The sequence below is a fragment of the Malus sylvestris genome, chromosome 8, assembly GCF_916048215.2.
Source record: "Malus sylvestris chromosome 8, drMalSylv7.2, whole genome shotgun sequence".
Taxonomy (NCBI): domain Eukaryota; kingdom Viridiplantae; phylum Streptophyta; class Magnoliopsida; order Rosales; family Rosaceae; genus Malus; species Malus sylvestris.
In genome coordinates this window covers 6,118,855-6,143,519 of record NC_062267.1, presented here as the reverse complement: position 1 = coordinate 6,143,519, position 24,665 = coordinate 6,118,855, and the positions used below count along the sequence as shown (strand labels likewise).

The 24,665-nt window shown below is 38.4% G+C and overlaps 1 protein-coding gene and 3 pseudogenes across 2 annotated transcripts; all 4 read right to left on the bottom strand.

The window, feature by feature from the left end:
* Nucleotides 1-8,232: 8,232 nt before the first annotated feature.
* On the bottom strand, nucleotides 8,233-14,623 carry LOC126631160 (uncharacterized; annotated as a pseudogene).
* A 1,763-nt stretch (nucleotides 14,624-16,386) lies between these two features.
* Nucleotides 16,387-17,455, bottom strand: LOC126632649 (uncharacterized; annotated as a pseudogene).
* On the bottom strand, nucleotides 17,129-19,684 carry LOC126633372 (uncharacterized; annotated as a pseudogene).
* Nucleotides 19,685-20,606: 922 nt separating this feature from the next.
* On the bottom strand, nucleotides 20,607-23,957 carry LOC126633371 (peptidyl-prolyl cis-trans isomerase Pin1-like). Of its 2 annotated transcripts, none has more exons than XM_050303949.1 (3): nucleotides 23,510-23,957; nucleotides 22,149-22,551; nucleotides 20,607-20,983 (listed from the first exon to the last, which is right to left on the bottom strand). In XM_050303949.1, the coding sequence occupies exons 2-3, from the start codon at nucleotides 22,387-22,389 to the stop codon at nucleotides 20,859-20,861; spliced, it is 366 nt and encodes a 121-aa protein (XP_050159906.1). In that variant the 5' UTR covers nucleotides 22,390-22,551; nucleotides 23,510-23,957; the 3' UTR covers nucleotides 20,607-20,858. The 2 variants fall into 2 exon arrangements, with proteins under 2 accessions (XP_050159906.1, XP_050159907.1); XM_050303950.1 differs by having other exon boundaries at nucleotides 23,518-23,957.
* Between the last annotated feature and the right edge of the window lie 708 nt (nucleotides 23,958-24,665).

Here is a 24,665-nt window from a genome sequence, read left to right as displayed (position 1 = left end):
GTGCAGGCTTTGTGGCACATGATTTCCTTCGCCTTCAATTTTGCTGTTAGCCCTCTCCACCTCCTTCTTACTTCTCCAGCGGAGCTGACTGCTTCCTCAAGACGACGTTTTCTCTACCTTTTGATTTTTTGAAGCTTCTGACGTCGCTGGGGTTTTCAAGGAATTCATGTAGGCTTTATGTTGCCTCTGAACCCTTCTGACCATGGAGGCTCCCATTTGTTTAACGGGCTGTCCGTTCTTCCCGACCACATACCATTTTCGCCCGAGGCGGGCAGGATTATCTTTTGTAACAGGGTTTGTTATCCTGTCATTCCGCCTGACCTCTCTTCCCATATGGCCATACTGAGAGTGCCTTGTACTTCTTTCTTTTGGCTTCTTGGCATCTTTATCTTCTGCTTCCTCAGAAACCTCATGGTTACGAAAGATTTCTGATAAAGCCCTTGGTTGGGAATCGCCTCTTAACCGCTGAAAGACACTTCAAGAGGTATCCCTTCCTGCAGTCTGCCGAGCCTTCTCTTGTGCCTCTTTTCTCTTTTGCTCATCATTCCTTCTGATCAATTCATGATCTATGAAGGTTCCAGTGGGTGGTATTTCGAGCTCACATTCGCATTGGCACTTACTGCACAGCACCATTCCTTTGAATATGGCGGCTTTTGGATATTCGGGCAAGTTAACCACCCCCTTTATGGGTTTGTCAATCAATCTTCTTTCTTCATCTCTTGTGACCTTCTCTTTTCCCTTCTCTGCCCAGGCCATACTGATCATATTGATAGGGGCTTCTGAGAAGGGATCCGTATGTTTATTAGTCACCGCAGCTTCTTCTAGTTGATTGGTTTTAAGCCCCTTTTTTTCCCTATCACTTTTCTCCCCAAGATAAGGTAAAGACATAGGAATAGGTGGTCTGAGAACCAGATTATCTTCTTTTCTGGAGCCTGCAGAAGTGTTCTCCAGTCTTTGTAGCATGTGCAACAAAGCAGTTTGGAAATCTTCTGATCCTCTTGACATATTGCTTTGATCAGCGGATCCCACCGGGCGTGCCAAAACTATGTTCGTTGTGGAAATTTCCCGTGAGGAATGCTTCTTGTCCGACGAGCACACAGCTCCCCGAGAGGTTTGGGGCCAGTTGATACTTTTCTGTCGGGCTCCTGCTTTACTGGCGGGTTTGTCGGGCAAGGCTGAAAGAGAAGGACAGAGTTAACTTTGAAAGGTGCCTTCGTGAAGCCTTAGGTGTAGGCCTTGAGGCTCACAATCAAGATTAACTTATAAGTGTTCAGGCGTGCCACTGCCATCTTCAGTATGGCAGATGTAGAACCAATGTTTGAGTTTAATTATATATTCGAAAGACTATGTTAGTTATTGACAGGTGCCTTTGTGAGGCCTTAGGTATAGGCCTTGAGGCTTCCCATAAATAACTAACTTAGTATTTGAACATATAAAGTTCCTTTTCTTGGTTATGTAGATCTTATAACCATCATACTTCTGATTACCTGAACTTAAAGAGCAGAATGGATCCAAATAGGTGCCTTTGCGGGGCCTTGAATAGGCCTTGAGGCTTCCCATTAGAACCCATTCCATTCTCAATGTTCTTGCCCGAGAAACAGGATGAATCCAAATAGGTGCCTTTGTGGGGCCTTAGGTGTAGGCCTTGAGGCTTCCCATCAGAATTCATCCCGTCCCCGAACGTTATATGGTAATCATAATATCACAGCAATAAAACTAAGTGACAGGTCAATTACTTGCGCCCCAAGTAACTTTGAACTTCTTGTTATCAAAGCTTGTAGTGGATGGGTTAAGTCCACATCAGGTTCTTTTTTATGCCTTGAGGCCAAAGACTTTTGGGGTGATCAAATCTTATATGCCCGAGGGCTTAGAACTTAGATCTGACTTGAACTGTGGAGACATATTCAAATCGGATCTAAGCACTGAGAGAATCTTTTGATAGCCATATTACTAGAAATAACTTGGATATAACTTGTAGTATACAACATATTGCTAGGCTAATGAATGCACAGACAAAAACAAAGAGGGTCGGGCAAGGTTTAACCTTGTTGGGCAAGGCTGATCGTCTTGCAAGAGGTTTGAAAGCTTAGAAAAAGGGTAGGGATGTGAGTTTACAGGAGGAATCGATACTACAGCAAGAGTTGAGCAGGGTAGCAGAGCTATTACAAAAGGTTTATCCCGAAAGGGATGAAGGCTTGGGCTGACTACAGCTTCGTTTTGAAGGCAAATCGGGCTTTAAGCAGAGTTTGTGCTTGTATTTGTTTGTTTGAGTGTCCTTGATTCTGACCTTTCCTGCTCCTTTTATAGACACCTTGGCTCGTCATCCTGTAGCAACAATCTTGCCCGAATGCAATTTGAAGGATAGTGAATCATCAGCTATTTTACTTGTACTGCCATCTAAAAGTACTTTTTGGGCTGTATATCTGGCTGGTCTATACCACTTGGCCTTTGGGTAGGTAAGCAAGTGGTCTGCACCTAGTCAGAAACGGGCTTCTCCTATCTTCTGGACTTCAGCTGGGTTTTGACTGGGCCTCCGAGTACCTTTCCCCTTTAGGCTGCTCTTTGGGCCAACTTCCCCCAAGCCCAAAGTTTAAGTTTTGATCCAAACAACTATAATACTAATCAATGAAAACATACATACATACATATATATATATATATATATATATATATATATATATATATATATATATATATATCAATGTTTTAAAAAGTAAAGGCGAAGCTAAGGCGTTTAATGGATAGCTTCATCTCGGCTAATGCGATAACCTAACAGTACCTAAAATTATTATAATACCGCAACAACAACAACGAAACTTTACCCTACTAAATGGGATTGGCTATATGAATCTTCGAAAGTAACTTTGCTCAGTTTTGCTCCAAGTCTTCCGCTAGCTCCAAGTATTCCATATCTTTTCTTAAAGTCACTTTCCAAGTCTTTGTAGATCCTCATCTACCCATTTTTCCCTGAGCCTCCCTTTCATAGTCGCATCTTCTAATCGGAGCATCTATAGGTCTTCAGTTTAGGTGTCAAAACCACCTTAACTGATGTTTTCTCATCTGATCTTCAATTGAGGCCCTCCTACTTTATCTCGGATATCCTCGTTCGTCGTCACATCCTTTATGTGTGCCCACAAATCCAATGAAGCATTTTCATCTCTACTACACTCATTTTTTGCACGTGTTGATTTTTGATCGTCCAACATTTTGTGCCATAAAGCATTGATGGTCTTATTTGCCATCCTATAAAATTTTCCTTTGAACTTTAGTAGCATACGATGATCGCACAACACATCTGATGCACTCATCCATCCAACTTGTATTCTATGGTTGAGATCTCCATCTAAATCTCCGTTCTTTTGCAAGATAGATTCAAGATAACGCTTCACTCTTTGGTACTTCCTGATCTCCAATCGTCATCCTATCTCATTTGGACTTCTATTGGCACTGAACTTGCACTCCACATACTATGTCTTTGACCTACTTAGGTGAAAACCTTTAGATTCCAATCCTCATCCACATCTCATAGGGACTTTAAGTCCTTACCTTTTTGTGTTGGTAGTGGACGAGTTAACGGGACATACTCAAGATGATATCATTTGGTTATGCTTTTCGCAAATGATATAGTGCTGATAGATAAAATGCAGGAGAGAGTAAATGCAAAGCTTAACCTTTGGCGGGAAGTGTTAGAATACATATATATATATATGGTAAAACAATCAAACAAGCATGCCAAGCAATCAAATATTTGACTATTGTTATTATTTCTCTAATTCACATCATAAAGTCATAATAAACTAATAGAAATTACGTTAGAAATATAAATTAGAATGAATTTTATAAAACTCTTGCGCAAAACGAAGATGTTTTCGGTTTGGGCTTTTTTTTTATTTTTTTATTTTTATATATATAAATGCTCAGCTAGGGCCCAGGTTATCACTTTAGGCGTCTAGGCTGGTTTATAGCCAACTCCTTGGCATAAGTATTTTCTTGATCGCCCCACCCAAAAACTCGCTTAGTTTAATCTCAATGTTCTTGTAGTCTTTGTTCTCTTTCCATAAATATATATAGGGTCTTAGTGACAAGCTAAGTAGTAGGTCAAAGCAAAGCCAGTTTGAATTTCCCTCTTCCCGCTCTTCTCCACAAGTGAATAGTTCGACTTCATCTCAAACTCTCTAGCACATAGATCATTACCACAGTCCATCTTTATCTACAACTCCTCCACAATCGTTAGTTTCTCTTAGTTTTTTAAGTTTTGTGTATATTTGAGTTATTTGTAATAAGAGATAACTCTCTTCTGTAACAACCTGATCATTTGTAACTCTATATATTCAACATGAAGCCTAACTCATTAATTCATTCAATTGAGTTTACTCATTCAAGCATTCTTACTATACTGAGCATTGATGTTTTTCATGGCACCAACGAAATAAAGTCTTACGACATCATTTGAATTTTCAATTTTTTATTCTTTCTCGATCAAAATAGTGGAATGGAAGGCACTACAAGAAAGATATACCCCTTTTCAAATCGCCCCTCAAAGACGGACATTCAGAAAGGTTATCAAGATCATCAATCTTTTTAGTGGGGAAGAATAATGTGGGTGCCCTATTCACTCTCTTCCTTCTCATTCATTGATCTAAGACAACTCTTGCTTGAAAGCACAGTTGAATTAAGATTAATAAGGTGTTATATGAGTCATCAGAAAACAAAACTCCTAGTAGGCCATGAACTCCCTTTCAAGCTTTAACCGACTCGAATCAAATCCAGATGCCTCACCAGATAGTTCTCCTTTCATTTGTCTAATCAAGTAGCCAATTCTATGCCGATAATATATGATTCTTCAAGCTCTTCCTTCTCTATCCATCTTCCTACCTTATCCAATGTTTCAAACTTTCTTACTGTGAAGCTGGATCGTACCAATTACCCTCTATGGCAGGCCCTGATGCTTCCCTTGCTTCAAAGCAGGTTTTTAGTTTCGTATGTTGATGAAACTAGCAAATGTTCATTTATGTTTCTCAAGGATGACCAAGGCAATGTTAACAAGATGCTATCGTTATGTCCTGGATCATCAATTTTGTTCATTCCACTTGTTGAAAATGTGTTCTAAAGCCAATCATGAAATGATACCTTACGAATATTTCACATATTAAACTAATCTAGTTTGAGTTAAGGGCAAACATTATTGTTTAAACGATAAGTCCAAGGAATATGTAACTAAGAGAATGCAATCTAAATATGTTAGATTCATGAGAACTTTATCTCTTATAGACATATTATAAACGTTTCTTATCTTAGGATTGATTATTGGGCATTGACAGTCTGAATAGATTAGTACATACTATGTCTTCTCTTCAAAGAGGGATTGGTCTCAAGTCATTGGTGTAAATGACACCAACACAAGTATGTAGTTGATCAATAAAGAATGAGTCCCCTAAATGCAATCAACTATGAGTTCTCGTACTCATGTCATATGAGAATTGATAATATTGCTTACAACTTGACTATCGAAAAGCCTTTGACCAGCACACCCCCTGGTCTCTGGCTACTTACAGTTGTTTGTTCTTTTACATGTAAATTGATTTGTGCATCTTCAATTACATATGGCGGTGTGCGAATTTGGTTCCAATAGTAATCATATAAACAAGAGAATCACATTGGATAGTAGACATGAATAAACTATCAACCAAACAATGTGATCAAGAGTATTTGATATAGAGAAAGACCATATTGCATTGTAATCTCCCACTAAATAGGTACTCCACCTCTTTTACTTAGCTTGGGAAGCTATGACATACTTCTAAGTGTCACTCATGGCTTGTGGAAGCCCTGAAGATTAATAATCATTAAAGAGAGAACTGGAAGTAAGTTTCAATCCACTATAGATTAGCAAGAGTTCTAATTGCCCACAACCTCCCTAAATAAAACCTAAAAGATAGCATACCGTGTAGGTTGGAAAAAATTCCTAAAAATTCCAAACCAAACCAAAAAATTCAGGAACCCAAACCGAAAAATCCCAAAACCAAAACAATCCCAAAGTTTGGTAATCCCGTCCCGAAAAATACTAAAGTATTCGGTATGGGATTGGTTTCCAAATCTTATTTGTTCGGTAATCCCGAAATCCTGAAATCTTTTGTTTCCTATTGGCTTTTGGCTTTCGGTTCCCACTTCCCAACTCAAAAGCAAGAGCCCTTTGGCTCCCACTAACAAAAGGCAGAAAAATAATATAAAAAGGAAAGGCATAAATATAATAAGTACAAAGAAGAAAAATAAGGCGTGCGGACTGGGCTTTTGTTTTGGTTTTGACTTTTGAGGCAGAAAGCAGCAATCTTCTTTGTGTTGAGAAGCAGAGAGATGAAAGAGCTACTGCCGAAAGCTCTCTCAAATCTTCGAAGCTCTCTCGCCTCTAGTATCGATTCATCTCCTTCTCTATCATCTCTGAAGCTTTCTCTGAATTAGGGTTCGAATGAGGATTTACAAATTAAGGATTTACGATTTAGAGCTTTTGATTGTTTCGATTTGGATTTCTTGATTAATTTTCTGGGATTTCTGGATTAATTTTATGTGGATTTGGATTTCTGCTTTTCCATGGTCGGTTTCTGCTTTACATGTTTGATTTCTTTTCTACTTTGCATGTTCGATTTCTTTTCTGCTTTGCATGTTCGATTTCTTTTATGCTTTGCCTGCTCGATCTGCAAGTTTAATGCAAGTTTGAATTGAATTTATCAGCTACTTCCATTAACAAGAAGCCAAATTTCTATTCAATTGAAATCCCGAAATCCCAAAAATATTTCGAGAATACCGAAATTTCGGTTTAGGATCGGGATTCGGATTTCCATCCCAAAAAGGATCGGTTTGGGATTCGGGATCCCATTTTTGGGTCAGGATCTCATCCCGAACCAGCCTTATTACCATGTAAGGTAATGATTGAAGAATTCAACAGAGTTAAGTAAGGACAATTAAATGGTTTAATTGCTTATGGAAATGAATAATTAATATGTTAATTAATCAAAAGAATAAGTTCGTTTTTCGGTTCAAGATCTCATTCCAAACTAGCCTTATTTACGTACATTGAGTTTTAATGATAAAGACAAAATAAAAAGTAAAGTGAATATTACCATGATTGACTTTTTAGTGTACAAATGTGATTTTTCGTTAAAGTGAACAGTACCAGGAGCTTTTCGTTAGAGTTCCCTTAAAATAAAAAAGAATTTTAATGAAACACTAAACTAAAGTTTGTTTAAACTTTTCGTTAGTTTTCCTTTAAAAAAATGGACCTATTTTCATTAAAAAAAAAACTGCAACAAACTAAAGCCCAAAACTATTTTTTTTTAAATAAAAATAGGCTTTGAAACTGAAGGGCCTAAAACCGAATTGGACTTGTCTTCATATGGAACAGAACCAAACCCAATAGGTTCGGTACTAATTTGGTACTTTCAAGCATACCGAACCATAACGAAATGGGTTCAGGCCTACTCCTAATAGAACATGTCCTATCTAAGACTTGTGTCCTTCGTAAAGCTAGCAAATTAAGAACTGTCATGTATAAAAAATAAAATAAAATAAAATAAATAAAATTTAATGTTGTTTAATTGTATTGTATATATAACTCAGGTCAAAGTGTAAAAAAAAAAATTGACTACGGTACATGCATTTACTTAATACATTGTATCAAAGGTAACATAACGATCAACATATCATTGAAATTCATCTACTCACATGAGCTTCAGAAAATCATGAAATTGAAGTTTAACAAATATGTTTCAATGGTACCGTAGTGCATGGACATTTTTACCCGACCCTAGTCAAAGTCTACCTTCCAAAAATTGGTGTGGGATATCGAGTGTGCTGAGCTGAATTTAGAAACATGCAATTATCAGGGGGAGCAACCATAAAGTATGCTGTTTCACTCTCTTTTTTTTCATTTGATTAGGTTCCTAGAAAGATTTTAACGAGCCAGCATTAGAGAGTCCAACGTGATATCAATAATCTCAACAAGGGTTACACTCTTCTAAGTTGTAACTTAGCTACGATGGTTTTTAATGAGGTCACTAATTATTGAATAGGAAGAAGTGTCATAAAATATAGATGGTTGATGACTTTAATCAAGCTAGTGATTAGGGCAATCAGTAATATGAAAGGAGCAATTACCGTTGTTACCATTTACATTAGCTTAATTGATGAACAAGCATCCATTTCGGCCAAATTTTAACGGTGTCGGTTGTAGTGGGATAAGTGGAGTAGATATTATTATAATCTCACCAAACGTTTACCTTAGTAGTTGCAGTGATCAATCAAATATTACAGCAAGTAATATGAACCACCTAGTATTAGGTGTGAGGTTTTAGCCTCGGTGTTTTCTAATTATTCATGCATCATCAACTAAGCAAGCTTAAGTGCTTAATCACTGCCTTGGCTTTAAGCTCATCTATAACTACTTGATGATGTCTGTGGCTCTTCTGTTAGACTGAGAGAAGATAACGGTTTTGAAAGGAACTCCGCAGGATCAACTTCCCGGTAACAGATCGCACACTTAGGGCAAAGTCACTAGTTCCAGAATTTGCACTGCATTTTCTGACCCTCGCTTGAATTGCATCAACCTGAGCTTTGTAAGGTGATATTACTCCGACACTAACCTTCTTCTTTGTGCGAGTGAACTCTGCGATCCAGATATAAAAATTACGCACAGAAGAACCTTCAAGAACTCATAACCATAAAATCTACTGACTTGCAATAAAATGTACCTCTGTATAGGCTTGCAACTTTCTCATAGACCACAGCAACCTCAGCCATATTTTTCTGGCTACTCCCGCGATCAAATTCTTCTTTTCCATTGGCTATATTAATAAACCAGTAGCATCCCAACTGTACAAGTCTTTCAAACAAACTTCTCCCAAATACAGCCTTCTCGGAGATCTAACAAGTTTATGTACTAAACTGTTAGATAATGTGTGTGTGGGTGTGTTTGTGTGTGTGTGTGTGTATTCAAAAACCTGAAAAACACAGAGGAGAGGACGAAATGAAGACCTTGCTTTTCACCATAGCGGGGAGTTGCCTTTCATCTCCAATGAGAATAGCATGGCAAAGACCAGGGAGTTGCAAAGGAATTAACGATTCACATTCTTTAAGCTGAGCAGCTTCATCAACCATCAATATTTCTACCGGTTTCATTCCTTTTGTGTACAATTTAGAAGTGCTCGAGACAGTGCAACATATTAATCAATCATTTGGATCCTCAAGTAAATAAATCATTGATGCTAACCGATGTTTCCATCCACTCAAAGGGGCAAAACACTCGGCCAGAATTTTAGTACGATAATCAAGAAATACATCAACAAGGTCATCATGATCATGAATCTTCATCCTCTCCTCATTCCTAAATAGAATTACATCCCCAAGCCCGTACTTACCATAATCAAGTGACTGATTTACCAATCTCAGCACGCGTGCTGTTACTTCTAACACAGCAATATTGGTTGGAGCACATGTTAATGTTCTGCACTTCAATTTAACCATGGCAAAGAGTGACGTACCAACTGTCTTCGTTTTTCCAGTTCCAGGAGGTCCCCATATTAGTTTTATGGTATTACGGTGGTTGCATTTACTTAAACTGATACAATTCAAAACTGCAGCTTTTTGGGAATCATTTAGATCAGAGCACATTGCACGAAATGTAGCAGATAGGTAGCATTTTTCGTTGTCAAAGCAAATTGAACAAGAATTCTACCCTGTAAGAGACAAAGACAAAACATTAGTGAGGTTAACCATGTGGAGAAAAACATACACACTTTATCGGGGAATAGACTATTTCTGTTACAGATTTACAAACTAAACATAGTCAGCAATCCAATCAGAGTAGGTCATCACATCAGTATTGCAAAAGCATGAAAATGGGTTAATTCGTAAAAGATGTTAAAGTAGAGAGAGCCCAGTAAAAATACTTGTGATGAATTGGCTTGCGGTTGCAGCAAGTTTTTAGTTAAACTTGTATTTGCCCCTTTTGAGTTCAAAGCTTTCCATACGAGAACAGTTGTTGTCATGTTCATGAGATGGACTGCAAAAAGTGTATCTGTCTTGCTCTTAATATGCGTGTATCTTCCTGTATCGATATTCTTTGACGAGAGTACTGAGAGATTACTGTCTCTACTTTGATGAACATATGCAATGAGATAGGAAATTCTGGGCCCGTTCAAATGATCAACGCATTTTGGTTTAAATCAGTTAAGGCAATAAGATCTATAACCTGTGGCACGTATGTTCCTACACAAGTAACATCATAAAACGACGCTTTAGGAGGTCCATGATTCTTCGAAGTTTGAACAGTCAGAATTTCGAGAGTAGGGGCCTGTGATAGATTCATCATGCTTGAGAGTAGATCAGCATGTGTTTCCTCAACAAGTGAAGGAATGAAAGATTTCATGTAACTCGTCACGGTAGAAAATGTCTCAGGAATTTTTGTCACCTGCAAGTTGACGAAATGAAAGGAAAACTGATGTTGTAATTTTACAATACTACTGACAAGTACATGATCGAATAGGAAAGAAATTAGAAGCCCTGTCAATAGACACAGTACAAATTAACCTGATTTCGGTAAAGATGTGCATTGAGAACATCCTCAAGTGACCTAGAGAAGACGATATTGATTAAGAGTCGAGCTGCTGCAACTCCATAGTTGTTCAACTTATTACTCTCCTTCTGACGATCCATTACGTACAAACTGATCGATCTTCGGATGATATTCGCAGTGACTTGAGTTTAAGGACTAGTGATGAAGTCAATGGCATCAATTAGCTTAGTTCTCCTTTTTGTTTAAGTACGTACTTAAATATTTTGCTTAGCAATCAAGTAGGGGACAACTTGACCAAGACGCTAGTGTACAGGCTACAGAGAAAGAAACAAAGCTTTATGATTGAAGTGCTTTTTCCTTTTCTTCTGATTGAAGTGCTTTTTCATTTTTAAAATCACAGCTCTATTGGAACTTGGAAGTGAGAAATGAAGTCACTTGAGGTAAATTATCAGACCTGATTAAAAATAAAGACAAAAGATAAATAATAAGAAGAAAATGAGAATAAAATGTGTATGCCTAAAACCAAGGAACAATTTCAATCCATACAGGTTGTGATTAGGGATTTCCGGTTTCAATTTGGATCTGTCCTGAAAAAATGGTATATGGATTTCGAGACTTGGTTGATAGCTTCATCTAGACCTGGCATTTTGGATCCGACCAGTTAATATTAGTATTTAGGTGGATGCTTAACTGGTCGGGTCGTTAACAGGTGAATCTGTTAACAACCCGTTAAATAACGGGTCACTTTGGGTCAACCCGTTAGACCCGTTAACACCCGTTAGTTGAGGATGTTTTAGTAATTTCAATAAAGTCTTAACAACAAAATATAAACTCTATGCAAAAATAAAAAATAAAAATAATTGTTAACGGGTCGGGTTCGGGTGACCCGTTAGGTTAACGGGTTGAGTTTGGATGATCCGTTAACTTAATGGGTCGGGTTGAACCCAACCCAAACCCAATAAACCCGACCCGTTTACAGGTCTAGCTTCATCTACATGTCTTCATGGCCACTGTGATCAGTACATGAATGCTGCTGATTAACATAATTGAGAATCCTGCTGCTCTGCTGCTACTAGTTCTACTTGTGCCACTGGGCGATAATCTTGAGAGTTTCGAATTGGCCATTGTTTTCTGCTCCCTGTACTAGTACATATTGTGTCAATTAATGATTTGTATACCAATTAATATTTCACCCGACATTTTAACTTAAGGGCCGGAGGAGTACTGAAAAATTATGATGAATCCAGCGATGAAAGATATCAATGTAAAATTCTACTCTTTTACATCAGGCAATGACGATGATCTTCACGAATCAAGTGATGAATAATATACCTCTTTTAGTCACCAACTAGAAATCTTAATTACCACCTTGTCACTCTGCAACTTAACTCAGTTCCTAAAATAAAAAACAGTTAGTACTTAAATTACAACCATCAATGAAACCAAAATAGAGAGTTTTGTTTATCATTAATTACATATAGTAATCGGTCTTGCTAATATGTGAAGTAAATGGAGCACACACCTGTAAGTTTTAGTTGATGTTTCAGCTGTCCGATCAGTCACTCTGAGTGAAGATAATGGTCTTGAAAGGAACTCGATTGGTCAGCTTCATCGCAACTGCATGAATCTGCTGGCCATATATTCGGAACAGCATTGACCCTGTAGCATTAATCCAGCAACAAAAAGAAGGATTATTTGTGAACAACTCTATACTTTACAACTGAGTTTTTCTTTGCCAAATTCGGAGGAATAAAAAGTTAAAAGGACTATACGTACCCATTAACACATATGTGCTTGCAATGGTTCATCTTATCGACTGTATAGCTCTAAAAATGGTGTCAAGGGACTTTGCAAGTGTAGGAATGTCAGAAAGTGGAAGGATTTCCCAAATCTTCATAACCTGGATAAAAACTGAATTCTGCTGCATAACGTCTACACTCCAAATGAGATACAGCAGACCGTTGACTTCATACTTATATAACAGTTGAGCAGAAGTCAAAAGTTGCAGCATTACCTTCCATTTTGCATTTTTGAACAACAAAGAATCTGGATCAAGTGGAATATGTAATTGGTCAAGTTCCAGCAGGGCTTCTGCAATAGCCTGAGCCAACTTCTTTTCCTCATCGGCATTAAAAAAACGTTATTGTTTCTTCGCGTCAAGAACTAGCTTCTTCCAAATTGAGTTACTGTTAATCAAGGTCGATCCATGCCCCGGTATCCAAAGACAATACCTACGGACACAAGAACGAGTAATTAACTTTTAAACCACCGATTACTAAGACATACTACAACTGAGCTGCACTTCGTCAAAGAAGTACATTGGCTCGTTGCCGATTGGAGAGGAATCCCACAGAGCCCTTTCTATTACATCTGACAGTGGATATAATTATCACATCCTCTTCACCTTGGAATCCATCAACAGATCACACACTTATGGAGAAGTCTGAGCCAGCTGAAACATCACTGTATTCTTTGACTCTATCTTGAATTGCATTAACTTGAGCCTTGTAAGGTGATATCACCCCAACACTAACCATCTTTTTGGTTCGAGTAAATTCTGTCGTGAACAAGAAAAAATTAAGACAACTAAAGAGTAGTATACCACAAGAATGTTTCAAGCAGCATATATATATTACAAGAAAAATTAAGAACATAATCAACTAGCTTACAACAATAATAACCTTTGTAAAGGCTAGAAACTATTTCATGAACCACAGCAACCTCAACCATGTTTTTCTGACTATGCCCACGAACAAATTCTTCTTTCCCATTTGCTATAATTATAAATGAGTAGGATCCTTAAATTTTTTCATCAAGGAAGCACTTCTTGTAGCTCATTTCATTGAGATTTGGACCATCTAATATCTGATTGTCGTAAAATTCCCTTTTCAGAAACAAGCTGATTGAAGGATGCATCGTATACTGGACATTGAGCAGGTGCTTCTCGTGTCCTAACAGTACAAGTCTGTGGAACAAACTTCTTCCAAATTCAGCCTTCTCAGAGATCTAATAGTTCATTGATCAAATATACTCAGTTGCTAGGATAAAATATGTATATGCTTCTAATTAATAATCTGAAAAACCAAAAGAGCATGTAAGAAGGATAAAACTCAAACCTTGCTTTCAACCAATGCAGGGAGTTGCCTCTCACCTCCCATGAGAATAGCATGGCGAAGACCTGGTAGTTGTAACAGAATTGCTGATTCGCATTCTTTAAGCTGAGCAGCTTCATCCATGACTAACAATTCCAGGGGCACCATTCCGTCTGTATACAGTTTGGCAGAACTTGATGCGGTACAAGTTGATTTTAAACCCTCTATTTAATTAATACTAGTGAAACCCTAAACCGGCCCTATATAAATATCCATATATAACTAGTCAGTCAAAGTGAAAAGTGAAAACAAACCTGGTGTTTGTAAAGATCTCTACTGAGAACATCCCAAAGAGACCAAAAGAAGACCAAATCGATCAAGCTTCTACCGGCAACTCCTTCCATCTTCACTGTAGTCTCCCCATCACGATCCATTAACTACGTACTTAAGAGTTCTTCTGGTATATATGATTGTTTCTCGCACTGGCAACGATTACTATCTGCAAATACAGGGTGCATATGCATGCAGAATTGCAGATGCAGTACTCTCTAGCTACTACTATCTGCAAATTTATAATAAGTTTGAGCTCTTGGGTTTCCCATTCCAATTTAAAGGGAGGGAGAGAGACTTTTTTGTAGGAAGAAAACGAAAGGCCACCACCTTATATAATTAAGAGTATTCATGATTCGCATTGCTAACACCAATAGTCACTCAGTCTAGAGACGTTGCAAGCTCTTAATTTCAGACAACCCAACCAATGCATTGCTCTAATAACCCTTCTTATTTGGGAGGTCTTTTATGAATCCATATTCAGTCCGAGTGGTATGCAACATTAGGTAAATTTACCCATAAAAAATGAGAACAACAATATGAATCTGCGCTTTTATGATTTGAGAATGCGTTTGGTAGTTTTATTTGAGATTTATTTTTGAGACTTAAAACGTTGAAATTCGTCTGGTACTAATATCTAAATGTCAAAATAAAAATTCATGTTTGGTTGTAATGGTGGTGGTGGTGGTGGTGGTAGTGGTTGAGACAAGAGTGGTGTTGTTAGCAATGGTGGTAGTAGTGGTGACAATAAAAGTTGTTGGAACCAAATTTGCACACCACCGTGTGTAGATGAGATGCACAAACTCGACAGCTTGTAAAAGAGTAAACACACGTAAGACAACCTTGGCACCGATGGGGTACCGGCCAAAGGCTGTCCGACGGTCAAGTTAGTAAGCAATATATGAGACTTCATTGGGCAAGAGAATAGAGTATGCGATCACTAGAGATGAACCCTAGAAAGGTGTATTTATACTAGTCGAGAGAGATCTTTTAAGATATGGAATCTATATTAAACTGAGAGAATCCAAGAGGATATCTAGGAATAGATATTGCATCCTCTTAGGAGTGTGATTACTTGTGGCGCATGTCATTTCCTATAAGAATCTCCGAAAATATAGGAAACTAATTTGATTCCCAATCGGATCAAGTTTCTATGTCTTGAGGAACAAGAAAGGTCAATCTCAGCGAAGTCAACGAACTTCACCTACCTTTCCGGAACACTGGATGATGGTGGCATCACTGGTCCATTTGTGCAGCTCAATCTGATCGAAGTTGTGGAGTCCATGACTAGACTTTTAAGGTATACATATTATGATTCGTCTTACTCCAGCTCTAGAAAATTATGGTCCACAAGGGTGTTAGTAGTGTTAAGATATAAATGGTGACAATAGCAGGGTAAAAGAGTAATGGTGAAGGGAATGGTGGTGGTAGTAGTAGTGGCAACGGTTGCGATGGTGCCAGAGGATGGTTATGTTAACAATGGTTGTGAAAATGGTGGTTGAGAGGTGGCAGGGATGATGGTGACTGAGGTGGTGGAGGTGGTGGTGGTGGCCATTGTGAGGGTAATTTGGAGGTGGTGATGGACGATGGGTAATATGGTGGTGGTGGCAATGGTGGCGATGGTGGCGGTGCAGGAGGTGGTGGTCATGGTGAGACAGTGGGGTGATGTCAATTGTAGCAATGGTGGAGGTGGTGATCACAGTGGCGAGTGCGATGGTGGTGAAAGATATAGTGATAGAAGTAGTGGCCATGGTGGCGAGATCGATAGTGGCGAAGGATGTAATGGTGAAATCGGTGGTGGGAGGTGGGGGTGTCAAAGATGGTGGTGGTGGTGGTGATAATGGTGAGATGGTGGAGAGATCTTTTGGACTGAATGATCACTCATCTCCTCTTTCTTTTGTTTTTTGTTTTTTTTGTTTTTTTTTTTGTTTTTTTCCCCTCCTTTGTCCTTTGTTTTTTTTTTCTTTTCCTTCTTTCCTCTCCTTCCTTTCTGCTACCTACTCCGCTGTTGGTGCGTGTTAGATTTCAAGGGAATGGATCTTCAGATTCGGGAATTCATGTGAGCGCGGCTATGTTCTCATCATCATTAATTGTTTATGGTTGGCCGAAGGTGGTCCCATGTATAAAAGATTTCCCACTTGCTACGGCCAACCCTTAAGGACGAACTAAGGTATAGTTTGGCCATAATTAGGTGCATCTAGTTCAATGTATTAAAAGCGTGAGGCGTGGGCAAGGCGTCCGAGGCGAAGCCCTGCCTAGCCGTGAGGAGTGAGGGAAAGCCTCACGGGATTTAATTTTTATTATATATATGTGTTTTATATATTATACATATGATTGTATAAAAATAATAGTATGTAAAATCAACGTCCATTCTCAATTTTTCATTCAAATCCATAGTCATTCAAAAGATAATATCATCCAAATTCACCATTCAAAGGTAATATCATCCAAATTCATCATTCAAAAGGTAATACAAACAAAGAAAACAATCATTCATCCAAATCCTCTTTATAGAAATCAAAATACAAACAAAGATATCAATCAATCATCCAAATCCTCTTCATCTAAATAAAAGGCATCATCCTCTTCATTGCCAACTCTAGATGACCTTGTAGGGTATGTCATCAAAAGATTCTTCCGAATCATACTCCACATTTCTTCGACTTGAGGATTCTTCATTACCTTATTTTCTTTTGTATGTAATAGGACCCCGAGGTTGAGTAGGCTCGCGAGGAGGAGTAGGCTCACGAGGAGGAGGAGGAGAAGACTCTCTAGACTCTCGAATGTATAGGCCACCTTCATAAATCGGGGGTGACACATTTTTTACGGCCTCAACATTATACAATAACTCATTCTCAAGCCATGTAGGATCTTCGGGAAGAACGGGATCTTCTATCTCCGTTATCCATTCATCATCGGAGGTAATTTCTTCCACAAATAGGATCATACTTCTCCCTCATTTTCTTACTTCTCTATTGTAAAGCCAAATTATACTTGACATAGGCTAAAGCATTAAGCCTTTTTTGTTCAAGCTTATTCCTTCTTTTTGTATGAATCTACAAATAAATCAATTTTATTACTCAAGTCTAATCTTTTTAAGCAAAATGACACTTAAGATACTAATAATATATTTACTTACCATTGAAAATGTGCTCCAATTCCTCTCACATCCCGACGCACTACAAGTAAGGCTTAGAACTCAGACATCAAACTTCCTTAACTCGGGTGTTTTATGCCCAAAGCGCTCCCACCAAGCCGCTGAAAAAAACAATATTAGTAAGATAAGTAATTTAAGGGTTAATGACAAAAAATATTAACAATTGACTAATTAAATCTTACTTGGTGTTCGCTTTTTCATAATTTGCATAGCCATAGAATCCGCAAATGGACCACGCTTATCATTATATAAATCCAATTGACAATCGGCCTCTTCACGTTCTTTCCCTTTCCCAAGCATCATATCCATGCAAGCAAACAACCCATTTAGCACTTCATCAATAGCTAAGAAATCATCCTCATATCGAAATTATGGGTTTAAGTAATAGCCCGCCGCATGTAATGGTTGATGAAGTTGATCGTCCCATCTACGATCTATCTTTCTCCAAATAGGCATATATTTTTTCTCCACTTTGTTAAAATTGCTCGCAATTTTCTCTTTTGCGGCATCCATCAACTTATATATAAAACCTATGGGAGGTCTTTCCTCCGAATCAACCTTTCTCAAAACACAAACAAGAGAAAGAACACCCTTAATGCAAAAGGAAACTCGACCCCAAAACTCACGATCATGTAACACATGATGCTTAGCCAACTTTGCTTCACGGGATTTTGCATAGGTATTTTCCGACCATTCTTGAGAGGCAAACAAAGCAACAAGATTTTCCTTTTGCTTTTGTAAGCTTTGTAGTGTAAGGAAAGAAGTGGCAAACCTAGTGACCGCCGGACGAAAAATTTCTGAATTGTTGGTCTATTTTCTCATCAAAGCTAGTACCCATTGATGCCCATATAGATACTTTGAAATACACCTAGCACATTTTAGAGTGTCATCAAACCATGCCATCTTAGAAATATCTTCTAGCATCAAATCAATGCAATGAGCCGCACATGGAGTCCACCACACCTTCTCTTTCCTCTCCATAAGTTTTACCCCGGCATTCTTATAGTTCGAAGCATTGTCGGATATAACTTGAACCACATTCTCCTCCCCAACTTCTTGAATAACATCATCCAAATAGCCATACAATAAATCTCTATTCTTAATAGAGGCCGATGCATCAATTGATTTCAAGAACCAAATACCTTGCGAGCTATTGACAAGAAAGTTGATTAAACACCTACTTTTGCCATCCGACCATCCATCCTACATAATAGTGCATCCATATCTCTTCCAAGCCTTTTGATGTTCTTTCATCGTAGTTTGTACATCCTCAACTGCTTCTTTGAGCATCCAAGTTCTATATTCATGGCTGTAGGAGCATTAAAGCCGGGACCAAAATTGGATACCAATTTCATTGCATTAACATAATGTTCATTGTTTGCCGCATTGAGTGGAATGGCACTAGTGTAGAACCATCACGCAAGTGCTCGGGATGCTTGTCTTCTTTCCTCTTTTTTGAAAGGTGTATTCAATGTGCCTTGACGAGCTTCCGATGTAACATACCTATCAAGTGGTTTCCTTGACCTAGGTGGTAGAAAAGAACCAGTTTGTTGTGAATGTGTGGCACTCACACTCCCACTCCCACTACTTACATATTGTGTCCTTGTTGTGCCCATATCGACACTTTCACTTTCTTCTCCACCACCACGACACAACTCATGGCTAGCTTTCCTCTTTTCTTTAGTTCCCATAACATTAGCAAAGCATTCTTCCTTCACATTGGGTGGGACTTTTTTACAACTTATCATTCCTCCCGAACTTACATCACCCAAGTGATGTTTAAATCTAGAAATTGAACCCGTGCATTTGTGGTTACAAAAACACAATAAAAGTGCTTGGTGACAGGATCCAAATCTTTTTTCCATTGCCAAGCAAAATCCTTTTTAGAAGAAGAAGCCATATTCTTCAATGCCCTAAACAATAAACATTCGATGCATGCATACAATTAATGAACCAACAATTTATTAATATATATACCAACAAAGTATTCAATTAATTAACATTATCGTGACAAACCTTAACTAAAAGTACTCAGTTACTTTTCTATCTATTTATTAAGCCCTCTATTTATTAACCCTTTTTGTTTTCTATCTAATGCCTACCAGTACCAACTAATACCTGTAACCTATCTAATGCCCCTCTATTTATTAACCCACTAGTGCATTGCACGTATGGTGCGGCTGGTGCCTCATAGCTGAATAGATAAACCTGTTCAACTTCATATTCATTTTCTAAACCTATCCTAACCTGAAAACCTACCCCAGAAAACTAAATCCCTAACTTTTTCAGATTTTCAAAAACCCTAACCTTTGGGATCTTGCTGACGGCGCTGGGCTGACGGTGTTGGGGTGACGGCGGCGTGGCGACCGATGTTGCTCCAAGTGGCGGCGTGGCGACTTGTTCTGGGCTTCTGGCGCACAGGAGAAGAAGCAAGTTTGGCTCACAAGAGAAGAAGCAAGAAGGCGAAGAAGGCGCAGACAAAGGCGATCGAATGTATGGTATAAAGAGGATGTTTAAAACTAAAAATCCTTACCTAAACGGCGTCGTTTTGGGTTTGGATGGTTTTTAGCCTTAAGGCGCGCCTCCTCCGCCTCTGCGTCTCCGGCGAAGCATTTCGCCTACTCCAGCAAAACAGAGGCGTTTGCCTCACCTCCCAGCCTCAAGGGCGCCCTAGGCACACCCCGAGGCGAGTTCTTTACAACATTAATCTAGTTCGAAATGTCTGGTTATCTTCGGAGTAAGAGTATCACTATGCATCTTCTTAGTTCAGATGATGTAACTTCTATTCATCCCCTATATATTTTTCAGCTTAGCATCTTTTTCCTTTTATCGTCTATGAGGGCTGGGTGCTGAAGCGTTTTAAGGGCATTTTTGGGTAGGAAAGTATGATTTCGGATGGAGGCTTTCACCTAGAGTGGGATTACCAATCTCAATAATCAATTCCTTCGCATTTTGGTATTGAATTCGTAATTTTAAGTGGACCTCACAATGCATTCATTCCCCAAAATGGCAAGTAAACACTAGAATCCTTTCCATTGGGGAATGATTCCCTTTCATTTCATCCCATGAGAAATTTTTCAGTGTGACTGGTACATTGGATGGTACACCACGTGTCACTATACAAATGATGAGATATGTGTGTTAAAAAGTTAATAACCTAGAAAATAAAATTTTCCACCACTTGTATAAACACATATGGTGTAACCCCATGTTCCGGTCATAATGAAAAATTTCTCTCATCTCACCCCAGGTAAACACGCCACTAATGGTACTTGTATCAGTTAAAAAGAGCATCATTTGTCTTCCCTTCTTGCACTTTCCGCATTTATGCGAGGCTGCAGGACAGGAGTGCAAATAACTTTGCAGCAAACTTATCAACTCCAGCATAAGAATAACATTAGATTCTGAATACAGAGACAAGCAAGACCTTTAATAGCAAATCGAAAGCACAACCCTGACATCCCAGAATAATATGTATCAGAAACGATGCTCAAATCCATGTTTAGGTACTCAAATGCCAACGAGTCAACATCACTTAATACAATCCATATTTAGGTACTCAAACGCCAACAATTCAACATCACTCCATCCAATAAGAGTAATCGGTCATAGGCAACATTAATATCAAGGAACAATTGTGTTTCAAAAGATACTTGGATTCACTCAAATATCAATAACTTACTAAAATGTCAATAACTTTCACTTTTGGTGCTCATCCAGTTCTCATGATGATATGGACTCCACTATCCGTATCCACAATGTCGCTCATCTCACCAACCTTGAGCGCAAATGTTGCTTCTTCAAAAGGTTTCTGCATCTGGTTCCGGCCAAAGGGACCTGCAACAACAATTTAACATACATTTCAACAATAATCCATACCATATAATTAGTAACGAATCTTATTTAGGATGAGGCATTACTGTCAAGTTATATTCATTTACCAAAACTTATCAAAACAAGGTGTATTTGAGGAATCAAAGTCAAACTTCTCATGTGAACATAGACTTTTAGGAATTACTCCCCCCTCCATTCCGAGCAAGTCAGAAAATTAGCAAATTAGGTGAGAAAGGAAATATCACTAGTACAAACCCACATTGATTAGTTACAAACAACAACAACAAAATCTTATCTAACTAAGTTGGGTCGGTTGTATGAATCCTAGAACATCACTACACTCGGTTTTGCACCAAGTCTTCCGTTAGCTTCAATTACTCCAAGTTTTTTCTTAAAAGTCTCTTTCCAAGTCTTCCTACCCCTTTTGCCCTTAGCCTCTGCCTCATAATCACATCTTCCTCTACCCACATGGATACGTTACTTCAAAAAAAATAAAAATAAAAATCCCTTTTAATCCATTTCTAATTAAGTGAATGACATGCAAGAGGTGAATGACATTTATTTGCTGAAGTTGAAGTTTAACCAATAAAAATGAATTAAAAAAAACATATACTAAAATAGTAAAATGTTGGGTAACTCTAACAGCTTGCACAAATCTTTTTTGTGAAGGGAGAAGGACTTTTTGGGAGGAGAAAAAAGTCAAGGGTGTCATGGAACCGGGAGGTGATGGGTTTTTTTGGGTGTTCAGGTTGGAAGGAATAATAGGACTTATGATGATTTTAAAGTAGAGACATGGAAGTTTTATGGGGTGGCAAAAGCTTTTGGACGGTTACTTTAGGCATTGCTTCTTCATAGTTTCAGGTCAATTTAAGCTATATTGCAGTTTGGAAAGTTGTTCGGACCTAGATTAGTTGTCGGATAGCTAAAGCTTTTTTATTGCAACTATTTGCGGCCAATCAAATTATGCTTCTTGCCAAATATGAAAATCAAGTAAACAAAAGCAGCTCATATTTCAGATATTTGTTATACAGAAGCAGTTTTGTGCACAATTTTTCTGTTTTGGATTTTCAACATGTTGTTTCCCTTATTTAGTTCTTTGGTTAAGTATCTAATGTCAAAACACAAATGTAAACCTAAACCCTAATTATGAACTTTGTGAAGTGCTAACCGAGATCGCCACCACGTTTGGCAGAGCTGCAATCCGAGTAGCGAGAGGCGACATCGTCAAACTTGGCCTTTCCAGAAAGAATTTCATCGCGTAGGGCCTTGAGTTGAGAGACGGCAGAGTCTTGGGTGGTGTTCCTGATGATCTGACCTTCAGGATCCTTCCATGACGCCTTTCTTCTCGAACCCTGATGCTTGATGAGTATATGGGACGCCCTCACCTGATTCCCCGCTGAAGAGGACATTTTTGTCCTTTTGGTCTTGCTAGTAGCCTGCCTTTTTTCTTTGTCCTTGTTCGTGTGATCTGATGCACAGATCACAGGAGCTGCTTTCTTATGCTAATGATTGAATGAATCTATCTTTGCAGCTCAAACGCAAAGTTTTGATAATGTTTGCTTGTCTGTAATCTGCACAAAGACATTTTACCAATATTTATTAGCATTGTTGATGCACAAAACCTGAGGGGTCTTGGACCAACGTAAATCCGACGTGAATCTGCAAGAAAATAAAGAACACAAGATGTATCGTGGTTCACCCCAATGTTTGGGCTACGTCCACACTGATGTTGATATTGTTTCACTCTAAATGGTGAATATACAAGAAGGCTAGAGGCAGTGTGCTCTCTAGTCTATTTTCTGTGTTTACCCTCTCTGAGATGTTTTCTCTCTTCCCATGGCCTAAACCTCTAATGAGGAGAGTGAGGAGTCCTTTTACAGAATAAGGGCTCCTCATTTATTACATATTTGCCCATTTATTTATTACATAATTACATTTGAGTCCCCTGAGTATTTATACGAGATCTAAATACAGAAACCCTAAATATGGTACAAACAAGCATCTTCCAACCCTTCCAAGTAAATTACATTTTCTCATTTATATGAAACTACATTTTCTCATCCATACTAAGGGGTTTAACAATATGCAATTTTCCCGCAGCTGTTCAAATCGGTAGACAATAGTTATTAATACCAGAGCTCAAATAACTTTCGATTCTCTGTAGTGCGCAAAGGCATTTCACCCATAAAATTCCAAATCGATAAATAACAAGAATTCGAAAAAAAGCAATGCTTGAATTCATCCTTATCCTTCCCTTTAAAAACTACATTACCTCATGGACATGAACCCTATTCAAAATTCAAATACGAGTTTCATTGTTGCTTGCTATCATACTAGCAGTAACAAATACAATTCCAAACAAAACCCCAAATAAAAACGGGTAATTTTACGATATTTCCATGCATAGTTTAAAGCTATTAGTCTATAAACCCAGCAACCAAATCACACCATAAACGGTCACAGTTAAGAGATTTTAGCGGTCAAATAAACTAGAAAAAAAAAAAGAAAATCAGGAAAACCGAAGCTTACCGACAGACCTGCAACGAATCAATCCAACGGCGGCTGTACAGTGAAAGATCTGAGTGCGGAGGATCGGGCTGTGAGGAAGGGGATGTCCAATTGAAACTTTCAATGGCGGATGAAGAAGCTGAGATAGGATGAGAAGAGAGAGACTGAGAGAGGGCGGTGACGGGAGAAGGGGGAGAGAATGGGTGGGTGGGTGTGCGCGAGAGCGACTGTGCGAGGGCAACTCAATAAATTTGATTTTCCGCTTTAATTTTTTTCAATTAGAAAGAAAATTATATTTTTGAGATCATCCTTATAAAGATGTCAAATTTTAAACAAAAAATTTAAATTTAAAAGCTTATGTGGCACTTTGATTTTTTTTTAAATTTTGTTCTCCACCCCCTCTGTCTTCTCCCCCATCTTCATCTTCTTTCCTCTTTTTCCCCTATCTATTGCAACCCAGAAAAAAAAAAAAAAACCAATTGTCTTCCCCTGCGCCCACCCTCTTCCCTCCTCTACACACCACACTCCTTAAATCCACACATATTCCCTCCTTTCTCCGCGCTCAGGTTCTCCACCCACGAAATCGGCTTGGCGGGTGCGGAGGGTTTAGGGAAGACAGGAGGGGGAAGAAAGGGATGAGTTGCAGGGAAGGGGGGTTCGGGGAAGATGAAGATAGGTTTTGTGGTTTTTTTTTCTTTCTTTTTTCTGGATTGTAGCAGATAGGGGGAAAAAGATGAAAGAAAATGAAGATGGGGAAGAAGAGAGAGGGCGTGGGGGGGGGGAGGGACAAATTATTTTTTTTTCTGGTTCCAGCAGGTAGGAAGAAGAAGAAGGGAGATGAAGATGAGGGAGATGAGAGAGGGCGCACAGGGGGAAGTTTTGTTTGGTTTTTTTGTTATTTATTATTTTTTTTAAAACTTTTCTTTATTATTTTAAAAAATATTAAATGATTTTTTTAGGGTAAATTACATAGTAGCCCCTCAGGTTTGAGGTCTATTACAACCTCATACAACGTCTTTAAAACATTTCACTTTCATACATCATGTACCATTTTATTTCAAAATAATAGCTCAGTTAGATTTTCTGTCCATTAATTTGTTAAATGTTGACGTGGCTGTCACGTGGTAAAAAAAAAATTTATACATTAAAAATATTATAATATAAACCCAATTTAAAA

Coding starts and splice junctions, on each gene's coding strand:
- LOC126633371 (XM_050303949.1), bottom strand. CDS start 22,389: ATGTCCTCTTCAGCGGGGAATCAGGTGAGGGCGTCCCATATACTCATC. Junction 20,984..22,148: donor CAAACGTGGTGGCGATCTCG/GTTAGCACTTCA, acceptor TTGTTGTTGCAG/GTCCCTTTGGCCGGAACCAG.